The sequence below is a fragment of the Podarcis tiliguerta genome, assembly GCF_965153285.1.
Source record: "Podarcis tiliguerta genome assembly, chromosome: 1".
Taxonomy (NCBI): Eukaryota; Metazoa; Chordata; class Lepidosauria; order Squamata; family Lacertidae; genus Podarcis; species Podarcis tiliguerta.
Genome location: NC_139534.1, coordinates 130258143 through 130272044, shown reverse-complemented (window position 1 = coordinate 130272044; position 13902 = coordinate 130258143). Strand labels below are relative to the sequence as shown.

General features: G+C 45.9%; 1 protein-coding gene across 6 annotated transcripts in view; it reads right to left on the bottom strand.

Annotated features, from left to right (window-relative positions):
* Window positions 1-13902, bottom strand: part of LOC310674347 (maestro heat-like repeat-containing protein family member 2B) — a 90293-nt gene that overhangs the window by 51297 nt on the left and 25094 nt on the right. For all 6 annotated transcript variants that reach the window (XR_014509543.1, XR_014509544.1, XR_014509545.1 and 3 more), the window contains exons 13-19: window positions 13773-13880; window positions 11179-11317; window positions 10580-10620; window positions 8518-8671; window positions 7079-7125; window positions 4886-4993; window positions 1401-1520 (exon numbers count right to left, since the gene is read on the bottom strand). Coding sequence is in view for 3 of the 6 variants with exons in the window: in XM_083433501.1 (XP_083289627.1) it covers window positions 1401-1520; window positions 4886-4993; window positions 7079-7125; window positions 8518-8671; window positions 10580-10620; window positions 11179-11317; window positions 13773-13880 (717 nt within the window). In the remaining 3 variants the exon portion in view is untranslated. The remainder of the gene's footprint in view (window positions 1-1400; window positions 1521-4885; window positions 4994-7078; window positions 7126-8517; window positions 8672-10579; window positions 10621-11178; window positions 11318-13772; window positions 13881-13902) is intronic.

The window sequence follows — 13902 nt, the reverse complement described above, 5'->3', positions numbered from 1 at the left end:
TTAAGGGATTAGCTGCTAAAAGGCTATTAGCAGCTTAGTGCCTTAGAAAAAGGGGGTGGGGAGCGGAAAAAAATCGCAGCAACTCGCAAGACATTTTCGTCTTGCGAAGCAAGCCCATAGGAAATTTGTTTTGCGAAGCACCTCCAAAACGGAAAACCCTTTCGTCTAGCGGGTTTTCTGTCTTGCGAGGCATTCGTCTTGCGGGGCACCACTGTACATACTAATCCCGGAGACCAAAACGGATGCCATGAGGTCGAAGTCAAACATTTTGGTGGTGTCTTTATGGCTTTTCCAGATCACTTCCTGGTTTGGTGCTGTGCGTGTGTGCATGATTGCGCACATGTCGGTTGCGCCAAAAATGGGAGTTGCCCATTTCATGGTCATGAAATTCAACTCAGTGTTAACATGTTGCAGGATTCCCAAAAAATAGACCAGAGGCAATTGTATTTCATCCAGCAGAGTTTGCTACGGCTACTGAAGGTAAATGAGCATAATGGTCACAAAGGCAATGCATTCAGGGTTGGCGCTGTCCATAAGAAATCCAGTTGCAGCAGACTTAACTTAAACTTACAATAACTTATAATAAGTCTATAAACCTTAACACTATATACAGAACACCACACCAGAAAGAGAGACAGAAAGTGAAACCCGGGCTCCTTCTGGCCTTACTTTTATAGTCAGCATGGCCTTGAAAGAAGAGATAAGAGAAAAGGTTTAAGCCAGCTGTACTCAGCTTCTCGTAAGAAATAACCCAAACATCACGAACCTTCTGCTTGTTTCTTTCACATAGAGAAGCTTCCAGAACCCTCTTGAATTAATTAGAATAGGAAAGATCTCTACATATCAGAGCAATACTTTCTGCACTAAGAAATGCAAACTGATAGCCTGGATCTTGTATTACAGTGGTACCTCGCAAGACGAATGCCTCACAAGACGAATGCCTCGCAAGACGATAGAGTTTTTCGTTTTTTGAGTTGCTTCGCAAGACGAATTTCCCTATGGGCTTGCTTCGCAAGACGAAAACGTCTTGCGCCTTTTTTTAAAAACCGCCAATGCATTCCTATGGGAAACCGTCAATGCACAGTGGTGCTTTGCAAGATGAAAAATTCACAAGATGAAAAAATTCGCAGAACGAATTAATTTTGTCTTGCAAGGCACCACTGTATACCACCAACTGCATTTTTGGTGGGAGGGGGCGTTGGAAGAAACTGCCACTAGTGATATTGGACTTTTGTGCGGATGTTAATTGCAGATGGTTTGAGGAGCCTGTTCTGGTCATAGAATCATAGAATCATAGAATCATAGAATCATAGAAGTCTGAGAAGCAGGGAATGTAGCAAAGAGACAAAGCACAGAAATCACATTTGAAGGGTTCAGAAGTGGTCCCACCAGCACCGCACCTCTCTCTCGAGCTGTTCCATATAGTTCGCGTTTTCTATCAAGTGCTTCATCCGACTCTGAACAAAGGCCGGGTCTTCACAACAGGTCAGGGCAATTCCCAGAGATTTGTAGAGGAACCTCTGAAAAGGAAGAATAAGGAAAGGACAGGCTAGGTCAGGGGTCGGCAACCTAAGGCCCATGGGCCAGAAGTGGCCCACGGGGGTCGTTAAACTGGCCCACGAGCTGCCCCCAACTGAGCCATCCTGTGCTGGTCCCATGGGTTAACCATGAGGCGAGGTCCGAGTCCAGTCCGAGGTCGAGGGTGCAGAATGGAGGCAGTCCGTCAAAGCTGAAGCTGGGTCCAAGGCAGGGAGTCGGATGAGGTCAGGAGCTCCGGCAGGACAGGGTGCAGGCAGGAACCGGCTACCAACAAATGTTGCTTCCGCAACTTGGGACTGGGGCTGGCTGGCTTTTATCTGCCCCGAGGCAAAGGGCGGCCCCGGTCCACAGGTGACTCGCCTCTCCTGGCCTGGAGGCGAGCACTCCTCCTGCGGGAACTTAGTTCTCTCCACCTCTCTGCCCTGAGCCTCTGCAGCTCAGGAGAGGCTGGAGGGTTACTGGACCCAGAAGCAACCTCAGCTTCCTCTGACGGGGCTGAGAGTGGAGTACCTGAAGGCAATGGGTCCTCCATCACCTCAGGAGCCAGAGCAGACTCAGCTGGTGCCTGCACCTGAGGATCCAGCACAGGTGAGGACCCTTCAGGCTCAGGCCCCAGCCCTGGCTCAGCTGGTTCTGGAGGCGGGGAATCCTGTGCAGGCTGGGATCCCTCAGGTTCAGCCTCCGAGTCTGAATCCCAGGCCATCACACACCCGCTCGGCGAGTTCCTGTGCACTGTGCTAAACCAGCACAGCATGCTGCGGGGACTCAGTTCTGCAGTGCTGGAAATCGCACCTGCACAGGTGCAGACGCCAGAAATCATGGGAGCACATGTGATTTGGCCCACGGAGGGATCTCTGTTGGAGTGAACCTGCACAGGTGAGGTAAACCTTGCCTCCCCCTGGGCTAGATGTTGATGTCACGGATCATTGTAGGTGCATCACAGGAGAAGAGAAGAAGAGTTTGGATTTGATATCCCGCTTTATCTTTTATATATATATATATATATATATAAGATATTTATTAAAGTTTTCAATATGTTACAAAGATTAAAGAAGAAAAATAAAAATAAAAAAAGTAAAAAAAGAGAAAAAAATACAAAATAAAAACCTTTAAAAACAAATCAGCCTTTCCATTTCATATTTTTCATTTACTTGTTTCCCCGACCTCCCCACACCTCCCCTTCTTGCATTCCAATTCAATTGGTTAATTCAGCAAATCCTTTCCCTCTTTAATTTTATCTTAATCTTTTATCATAATATATTATAGCTTTAAATTATCACCGTTAACAATCCATTTTTACATATTCCTTAACATTGTTGCTAAAAAATCCCGCTTAACTTCAATCCAGCATCATTCTAACATTCATTAATTTTACAATGTTTCTGTAAGTGGTCTTTAAATTTCTTCCAATCTTCTTCCACTGACTCTTCTCCCTGGTCTCGGATTCTGCCGGTCATTTCCGCCAATTCCATATAGTCCATTGATATCTCGCTTTATCACTACCTGAAGGAGTCTCAAAGCTGCTAACATTCTCCTTTCCCTTCTTCCTCCACAACAAACACTCTGTGAGGTGAGTGGGGCTGAGAGACTTCAGAGAAGTGTGACTGGCCCAAGGTCACCCAGCAGCTGCATGTGGAGGAGCGGGGAATCGAACCTGGTTCACCAGATTACGAGTCCACCGCTCTTAACCACTACACCACACTGGGAGAAGAACAAAACAAGTTGGGTTATACCATTGGTCCATATAGCTTAGTATTGTCTGCACTGCAGGAGTGCCAACTTGGCCCAGTGACTGTGAGTGCCCAGGACCTTCGGTGCCACGCAGTGTGCATGGCCCTGGCCCTGAAATTTGTGAGTGCCCGACCCCTTCATGGGGAATTTTGTGGGTGCTCAGGCACCCAGGGCCCTGGGGAGTTGGCCCCTATGCTACACTGACTGGCTGAGGCTCTCCAAGGTGTCAGAGTGGGTGCTCTCTCACTCCCAACTGAGAATTGAACATTGGACCTTTTACATGCAAAAAGATGCTCTACTAAGGCAGCTAGAGAGAGGACCATCTGAGAACCCTCATCGTCCCCACTAGGGATGACATGTTTCCAAAGACTTACCAGCTATAAAAAAAGGGAGAGTCATACAAAGTTCACACAGAAGTGTAATATTGTGTACCTTAACTCGCCTGTGGAAACAACTCAGAGGCTATTAAAGAAAGAAGGATAAGAACAAGAAGATTGAAAGATGGGACTGGTGAACACTAAAAGCAGCAGAAATATGAGATGATTGGACCCTACTGAACTCGAAGCATGGGAACCCCCAACAAAAATTTATAATTTGGCAAAATATTTGGACTTTATGATATGTATTTGTATAATTTGGAATAATTAATGTGATTTGATTGGATTGTTAAGATGGAAAACTTAATATAAATTATTATTTAAAAAAAAGGGATGACATGTTTCCAATCTTAGCTTCAGCTCTTGGCATTTCCACATCAGTTTGCATTTAAAAAAAGAAATCCTCGTGAAAATTTCTCAGCATTTTAGTGTGAATTTCTCCTAATACATATTTCTGTATGCAGCTTTGTCCTGGCTAAGGAGGACTCTCCTAAGGTTGGGCGATATATCGATCTATCTTCCAAAACCGGTTGGAAGTCCATATTGGGATATCGGTTTCCTAATTTTTGACCTGGTAATATATCACGAATCATGATGTGAAGCCACTGAAACCAGTCAATGTTTCTCTCGATGCCTGCAGCCCCTGCTAATTCTGCTGGCTCAGCAATCCTCCAGCAAATTGCAAGAGCCAGGTGCCATTAAAAGTCACAACTAGGGGGAAATTGTGAAGCCTGTCAGTGCCTCTAAATAACTCCATCCATATTTCAGATGTTATGATATATCATGATGTTTAGTTGGTGATATATCATGATGCTGAAAACCGCATATTGCCCAACCCTAATCCAGACTTCAAACATGAGTCTGACCAAACATCTTGAAGCTACAAACATTTGAAATTTAAGGGACATCATTTAAGGGACATTTAAGGGACATCCATCAATAAGGGACAGCAGCGGGACATGGCGCTGGAATAAGGGACTGTCCCTTCAAATAAGGGACACTTGACAGCTATGCGACAGAGGGCGAGATGGTTGGACAGTGTTCTCGAAGCTACCAGCGTGAGTTTGACCAAACTGTGGGAGACAGTGGAAGACAGAAGCGCCTGGCATGCTCTGGTCCAGGGAGTCACGAAGAGGCGGACACGACTAAATGACTAAACAACAACAATCCAGACTTCATGCCTTTTCTTAACTAATTAGCAAAGGAACGAGAACAAATGCCTTTGGAGAGATACACACCCTTTCGAGGGACTGCTGGGTGTAGCTGGTCATCTGACTTTCCAGTTCTCTGCTCAGATTCTGGGTCCAAGTGTTGTCATCAATGGTTTCCAGGGTTCTTCTCAGGAACTATGGACAAAAAGCAAAAGCAGGAACAAAATATGTTGACTATCATCACTTCCGAAATGTCCAGGGAAATCTGAACGTATGGCAACCGATGTCGGCAGTTCTGTTTTTGCCCATTTTACTCAAAAATAGCTCCAAAACATCCAATTTCTCCAGAAACAACCTTTCTGTCCAGAATGGTAACCCTACATTTGCAAAGAAGGCAGATGCCCTTTTGAAAAACAGGGATGAGGAACCCTTGTGGGAGAGAATTCCCTTTGGGGGTTCAATATTTGGGGGCGCATACCAGATTAGTCAGGCTATTAAGAATTGACGCTTTTGAATTATGGTGCTGGAGGAGACTCTTGAGAGTCCCGTGGACTGCAAGAAGATCAAACGCATCCATTCTTAAGGAAATCAGCCCTGAGTGCTCACTGGAAGGACAGATCCTGAAGCTGAGGCTCCAATCCTTTGGCCACCTCATGAGGAGAGAAGACTCCCTGGAAAAGACCCTGATGTTGGGAAAGATGGAGGGCACAAGGAGAAGGGGACGACAGAGGACGAGATGGCTAGACAGTGTTCTCGAAGCTACAAACATGAATCTGACCAAACTGCGGGTGGCAGTGGAAGACAGGAGTGCCTGGCGTGCTCTGGTCCATGGGGTCACGAAGAGTCGGACACGACTGAACGACTGCCTCTCCAGCACTTCACCTTCCCTTCCTCCAACCATAGTCCTTGAAAACAGTTGTTGTTGTTTTTGACCCTCTCTTCATAATATTTTTTATTAATTTTAACATATAAATTATAAAATGTACCACAAAATTTATCACTTATACAATCTTTTTAGCCTTCCACCAGCACCTCTGATAATCCACCGTTTTAACCACTTCTTAATCATTTCTTAACTTTATATTGCCTTTACATCTCTTAACAAATCATCCTCCCCCTTGTCCATTTTTACAATACTTCTAATAATACTCCTCACAAAACGTCTTGCAACCCTACAAACGTCATCTGTTCTTCACAATTACTTTTCAAATGGTTCGTAAATTTACTCCAGTCTTCCGTGAATTTCTGGTCTCGCCGGTTTCGAATCCTTCCTGTTAGTTTATCTAATTCTGCATAGTCCATTAACTTCATCCTCCATTCTTCAATCGTCGGTAACTCTTCTTGCTTCCATTTTTGGGCCAATAATATTCTTGCTGCTGTTATTGCCTATAAAAAGAGCTTACATTCCTTTCTATTTATGTCACTCCCCACAATGCCCAATAGAAATGCTTCTGGTTTCTTTATAAATGTATATTTCAACATTTTTTTCAACTCATTATATATCATCTCCCAGAAGCATTTCACCTTTTTACATTCCCACCACATGTGATAAAATGTTCCCTCTTTTTCTTTACATGTTGTTGTTGTTTAGTCATTTAGTCGTGTCCAACTCTTCGTGACCCCGTGGACCAGAGCACGCCAGGCACCCCTGTCTTCCACTGCCTCCCGCAGTTTGGTCAAACTCATGTTCGTAGCTTCGAGAACACTGTCCCACCATCTCGTCCTCTGTCGTCCCCTTCTCCTTGTGCCCTCCATCTTTCCCAACATCAGGGTCTTTTCCAGGGAGTCTTCTCTTCTCATGAGGTGGCCACAGTCTTGGAGCCTTAGGAGAGTTACATTTACTCAACCCAAATTATATAGGTTTTGTAGTGAAGGCTGTGTCCTTGCAAATGGATTCTGCAGAATTTCTACCACACCTTCCAAGTCTTTAGGACTATACTTCCCATCATTACCTAACATTGGCCCTGCTTACTCAAACTGCTGGGAGCCAAGCAACAAATTGAGCTGGTCGGACCAATAGTTTGACTCAAGAGCTTCAATCAGTGATGGCCAAACTTGGCGCTCCAGCTGTTTTGGGACAACAACTCCCATCATCCCTAGCTAACAGGACCAGTGGTCAGGGATGATGGGAACTGTAGTCCAGCAACAGCTGGAGGGCCAAGTTTGGCCATCACTGGCTTAAATGAAGGGATAACCAGCCAGTATCCAGGCCTGTTAAATCTTCATACCTGCCCTACCACATCCCCACCTGTTGTAGGTGAAATCTCAGCACTTCCTTACCTGCAGCAGCTGTTTCTCCCATTCCTGGCTCCTGATCTCAGTACTTTCTATGAGAAAAAGGGGAGGAAATTGTGCCACTTTAGCTGAAACATGAAACCACTGAATTAATAGCAAAATAACATAATAATAATAATAATAATAATAATAATAATAATAATAATAATAATAATAATTTATTTATACCCCGCCCTCCCCAGCCAAAGCTGGACTCAGGGCGGCTAACTACAATCCAACATTCTAAAACCTTTCATTATAAAAATTAATTAAAATCAAATTGATGGCAACCATTAAGCAAGATTCTGTGCAGATTGCCAGAGGAGGGGGTCAGGCTGCGCCCTGACCAAAGGCCAGGTGGAACAGCTCCGTCTTACAGGCCCTGCGGAAAGATGTCAAGTCCCGCAGGGCCCTAAGTCTCTTGTGACAGAGCGTTCCACCAGATTGGAGCCACAGCCGAGAAAGCCCTGGCTCTAGTTGAGGCCATAATAAGAACATGGCAATCTGCTTGTTTTCTAAAATGTCCTTCGGGTCTCAACATTCCAGGCCATTTCAGACTTCAAAGGTTAATATCAGCATCCGTTGCAAAGGCCACATGATACCCATTCCGCTATTGTAAGGACTTGATCTTACAAGTCACTTAGTGACCTTGGGCCAGTAACTGCCTCTCAGCCAAACCTGCCTCGCAGGGCTGTTGAGAGGGTAAAATGGGGAGCTGAGAACCATGTACACCACCTTGAGAAGAAGGTGGTATATAAACACATTAAAGTAAAGGTCCAGTCCTGACCGTTAGGTCCAGTCGTGGCCGACTCTGGGGTTGCGGCGCTCATCTCGCTTTATTGGCCGAGGGAGCCGGTGTACAGCTTCCGGGTCATGTGGCCAGCATGACTAAGCCGCTTCTGGCGAACCAGAGCAGCGCACGGAAACGCCGTTTACCTTCCTGCCGGAGTGGTACCTATTGATCTACTTGCACTTGACGTGCTTTCGAAACTGCTAGGTGGGCAGGAGCTGGGACCGAACAACAGGAGCTCACCCCATCGTGGGGATTTGAACTGCCGACCTTCTGATCGGCAAGCCCTAGGCTCAGTGGTTTAGACCACAGCGCCACCCGCGTCCCTATAAACACATTAGACAGGCAAATATGGCCACCTGACAGCCAGATATTCAACTTTACTTCCAGGTAAAAAAGAAAAGGGTACTTGTCACTGGCGGACGGAGGAAGAGGAGTGCAGGGGAAGCGCACCGTCCCGGCAGCGCGATCCTGGTGGGGTGCCGCCATGGCTGGTCCCCTGCCCACGCCCCCAGGACATGTGCCAGCACTGCCCCCAACTGCCCTCTGCCCCCGCCGGTGCCGGAGCATGAAGCTCTACCACTGATGGTTGTGGTTCTGTCTATCTGGCCAAGGCGAAAGTGTTTCTGGGTGGCCATGCGCAAAGGAGGCCTACCTGTTTGCATCATCGCCTTGCTTAGGAAGGATTCCCAAAGGAATGGGATTTGTTTGGCCCACAACTTGGTGATGGCTGTGTGGATGTTGCAGTGCAGGGCATGTAAGAGTTGCAGCGCCCAGCTCCCTCTTTGGTTTGGATTGGACGCCAAGACCTGTCGGCAGGAGAGCGGGAGGAATGAGGATGTTGTTTTCTCCACAATGCTGCAACTGCTAGACAACCCCAGGCAGCCCAGACTTGCTTGCGCTCCTGGCTAGAACAAGCTTGCGGTTAGAATGTGTGTAAATAAGGCAGCTCTGGGGGCTGGAATATGGTTTATTTCAGGGCCGGCAAGGTTTACCTCACCTGGGCCAGTTCACTCCAGCAGAGATCCCTCTGTGGGCTGGATTGTGGGCCACAATTTCCAGTATCTGCGTCTGTGCAGATGCGATTTCTGGCACCGCAGAATCGAGTTCCCATGCCGTGCCGTGCTTGTTTAGCGCAGCGTGCATGGGGACTTGCTGAGTGGGCGGCTTGATTCGGGGGCGGCTCATGGGTCGGTTAAATGACCCCTGTGAGCCGCTTGTGGCCCATGGGCCTTAGGATGCCTACCCCTGGTTTATTTGTAGGCTTCAGCAGGTATAGAACTCACTTACATCTGTAACTGGTGGTCATGATGTGGCTGTCGCTTGCACCAGTACAGTGGTACCTCGGGTTAAGAACTTAATTCGTTCCGGAGGTCAGTTCTTAACCTGAAACTGTTCTTAACCTGAAGCACCACTTTAGCTAATGGGGCCTCCCACTGCCTCCATGCAGCAAGAGGATGATTTCTGTTCTTATCCTGAAGCAAAGTTCTTAACCCGAGGTACTATTTCTGGGTTAGCGAGTCTGTAACCTGAAGCGTCTGTAACACTGTATGTTGATGCATAGGAACATACACCAAATAAGGAATAGGGTAAACAAGGGGGGCAGGGGCCCTCAAAATCAAGTTTAATGGAACAACATTAACAGGGGCAGGGACCTTAGTAAGATAATTCAGGATAGGTTGTAAACTTCTGAGTATCCAGCCAGAAAAGAGGGAGGAATAATGTGGCCAGGTTAAGGAAATGTAAACTAGTTTGGACACCCGCTCTTGCAGGAACGTATTGTATTCAATAAACTCTTTGCTGCTTTGCCAATTTTGTTTGGATTGTATTTGAAGGAGGGGGATTAAGGGTTTTACGCCGGAGCCACTTCTTACATCTTACAGAGAGGAAGCGCAAGGAAGGGCTCTGGAACCAGGATCTGAGAACTCGCCCCTCCATCTATGACTCACAGCAAACAGTTCATAGAATCACAGACTCCTAGAACCGTACAGTTTGATGGGACCCCAAGAGTCATCTAGACCAACCCTGCACAGTGCAGGAATCACAGCTAAGGTTGCAAAATTCATGGAAGCTTCAATTTAGGAGTTTGGGGCTCCAATGTCACTATCCGGCACTAGACCTAACAAGTTTGTGCAGTACACAGTGCCAGATTTACGTACAAGCAAAACAAGCTATAGCTTAGGGCCCCACTTTCTTTGGGCCTCCTAAAAATATACTTCTTTTTAATTGTATTTCACTATCAATATACTTCTTCTTAACTGTACATTTCCAAAATATAAAATGTACATTTCCAAAATATAAGATCAAAAAACAAAATAAAACCTACATACTCGCCTGCTCCCTCAAATATTTGCTCCTTTCAATATATAGGGTGCCTACATTCTGCATGGACTGGTTGCAGGGCAACATGGGCAAATGGCTTTAGATACCTATTAGGTCCATCAATTACCATATGGCATATATTCAACACACAAAAAACAGCGACAATTTGTTGTTGACAAAGGACAGCTGGACATATCAAGGGCCCCATTACCTTCAGTAGCTTAGGGCCTCAACAAACCTAAATCCGGCCTTGGCAGTACGCTTCAATTGAAGTTCCTATATTGATGATCAGTAAATACACAGGGGAAGGGGATCTGATATATTGAAATGCATCACACTTGCTTATTTCATTTTTCAAGGGGAAAAAAACCTTGCTTTTTTTACTCATTCCTTACCAGAAGCCTCGCTACCAATCCGTGGGCGCTTGGAAGGCCTACTAAAAAGAAAAACAAGAAGAAAATTCAGTATGCCGGGCTTGGAAGGACGGCGTGGTTTTCTGCCGTTGGCATCATATATAGCTCCCACACTGGCCCACTGGTGGGAAGAGAGTGGAGGGTGCGTCTCAGCGCATTGCTCTCATTCAAGCACATGGACCAGCCTTTGACTGTTGGGATGCTGCCAGGGAGACGGAGGCATCAGGCAGACCTCCACGTCTCCGGACAATCTCCAGTCTCCCGTAGAACAGCATCAGTCAATTAGCGACACGAGCCTCAGACACATTCCGAGACTCGTGCACACCCTTTCTGAGGAGTTTCCACAACGGAAGATTCAGCCAGGAGAGCATATTTACAGCTTTATTCAACGTAGATCAGAACAAAGGAAAAACATGACTGCTTGCCTCCGTGTCCAGGAAAACAGAAGCCAGAACAAAAGCTATATACAAAATGGAAACTTCCAGTGAGAAGGAAGTAAACAGGCATGTGACACACAGCAGCCTGTTCCCTTTTAAGGTAGAATGGAAATATCCTAACATTGACAACCTCCTTCCACAAACCTCCTTTGCAAGAGCCAAGGAATAGTGTCGCGTCGTCCTCTCGGCCGAGGGCCATTTCTTTCAGGCATCTACAGAGCGGGGTCAGCGTCGGGGTGTATGGAGCTGGTACAACGAAGAATAGGAGCCGTGGCCACAGAGCCTGCAAAGAGGAGGGAGATGCAATTTGATTTTTTGCTCCGATTGGCGCTGGGTTCTGTTTTACTGGAACCACTGTGATGATAGGCTTAGCTAGGGCTGAGATCAATATTCAGCAGCTGGGGTCAACGGCAGATTTCGGGTGGTTCCCCTACACAGGGTGCCAAGTAGAGGAGGCACATAATAATAATAATAATAATAATAATAATAATAATAATATGCCTGTTGTCTATGTCCATGGAGTTTTCTTGGCAGGGATACTGGAGCGGCTTGCCGGTTCCTGCTCCAGGTGGATCACGTTTGGTCAAAACTCTCCACTACGACCTGTCCAACTTGGGTGGCCCTGCATGGCATAGCTCATAGCTTCTCTGAGTTATTCAAGCCACTTCGCCATGGCAAGGCAGTGATCCATGAAGGGATCATCTTAAAAAGCAGAGACATCACCTTGCCAACAAAGGTCCGTCCAGTTCAAGCTATGGTTTTCCCAGTAGTGATGTATGGAAGTGAGAGCTGGACCATAAAGAAGGCTGATCGCCGAAGAATTGATGCTTTTGAATTCTGGTGCTGGAGGAGACTCTGGAGAGTCCCATAGACTGCAAGAAGATCCAACCTCTCCATTCTTTTTTTGTCTTATGTGAGTACCCAATAACCCTTCCCCCTAAGAAAGAATCATCGTGATTACTGATCACAAGCAGGAGGAGTAAGAACTGTGTGGAAATTAATTACTATATGGCATGTGGGAACATTGAGAAAGGAAAGAAAGTTCTCTGTGACGCAATCATAAAAAGAGATTGTTATGGTAGGCCTGCCTGCAGGAGGATTGAGGGGGAGGAGGACTATGGCTCGTTACTATATCGGAATGTGAGATTGCCTGGCAGGGCCCCCTGAGAAAATTTATGAGAGTGGCAGGCTTGTGGAAACCAGGACAGACTGTGGGAAACGTTTTGTACGGAGGTGTTGAAATGATGTCTGTCTATTTTGATATGGCTCTTGGATGAGTGTAAAATTCACACAGGATATAACAACGTTTGTTTTCAAGCCGCTTGTGGAGACTATCAGAGATCATAAAGAAAACAAGAAGATGAGGAAAACAACAAAGAGAAGATGGAATTGAACTGTGAATATTATTTGGACAGAACTGTGTATACTAAAGCAGCAGCAAGAGAGATGTTTGGATCCCTTTCGGAGCTCGAAGTATGGGTACCCCCAACAAAAATTTTAAAATTTGGCTGTGTAATTTGGAATTAATGTGATTTGATTGGCCTGTTAATAAAAATTATTTAAAAAATAAATAAATACCAAAGTCTGCTTCTGTTGGGGTTGAGAAGCTCAGGCCTTGGGGCTCAAATCTTACCCCTTCCCAGAAGCCACAGCCTCCTGGAGTGATTTTCGCCTCTCGATTGCCCCGAAATAGGATGGAGAGATGTTGGGGGTTCGTAGACGCCTCTGTGCAATGCTCCACCCACTTATGCCTTGGGCCCCACCCACCATTGACGTGCGGCCCCCAGTAGGATCCTCGTAAGGGAATCTGGCTCTCAGGCTGGATCTGTCAATTTTGCTTTTTTCCATTTCGCATTGTTCCTTTCTTTTTTCAATAGATTTTATTAAAGTTTGAAAGAAAGTATGCAAAGGTTGATCTTAAGTATCCAATACCTTTTTATAAATCAAAGATAAAATAAGCTAATCTAAATAGAAACACAGAAGCGGTTTGTCATTTTTCCCAGTCTCAAATTCAGTTCTCCACATTTTGCAATTTCTTTTAAAGACCTCATGAAAATTCATCAGCGTTTGGGTGCGAATTTCTCCTAATGAATACATTTCGTATGCAGTTTTGACAAACGTGCTCATCTTTGCAAGCAATTTCCCCAAACACAATGCATTTTAAAATGTTATTTTCACTAACACCTAACTGTCCTTTGGCAAACTTCCACCTAACACGAGCGTTTTCAAAGGATATGTGAGTTTCGGTTTGCACGTGGCATCAGAAAGAGCTAATTTGATTGGTTAGCCCAGGGGCCAGCAAACTCTTAAAGCAGGGGGCTGGTCCACTGTCCCCCAGACCTTGTGGGGGGCCGGACTATATTTTGGAGAGAAAAAAATGAACGAATTCCTATGCCCCACAAACAACCCAGAGATGCATTTTAAATAAAAACGCACATTCTACTCATGTAAATACACCAGGCAGGCCCCACAAATAACCCAGAGATGCATTTTAAATAAAAGGACACATGCTACTCATGTAAAAACACGCTGATTCCCAGACTGTCCGTGGGCTGGATTGAGAAGGCAATTGGACCGGATCCGGCCCCCGGGCCTTAGGTTGCCTACCCATGGGTTAGCATTTACATGCAAGCCAAACTGAACGTCTCCTCTGCGGTATGTGGCAAGGAGCTCTCACAGACCTGTGCTGTGACCCAGGAGGGGTCTTCTCTCATAAAAAACTCATACGAATCACTCACTTTACTCATCCCTTCCGCAGAGGTGTTCAAATTCTCCAAGACGTCGATGCAGAGTTCCTGAATCCGTTCTTCTTTCTCCTTCTGCTCGACTGCGGGGTCTTTCCCGTGCTTTGGGCAAGAGAGGCAAATA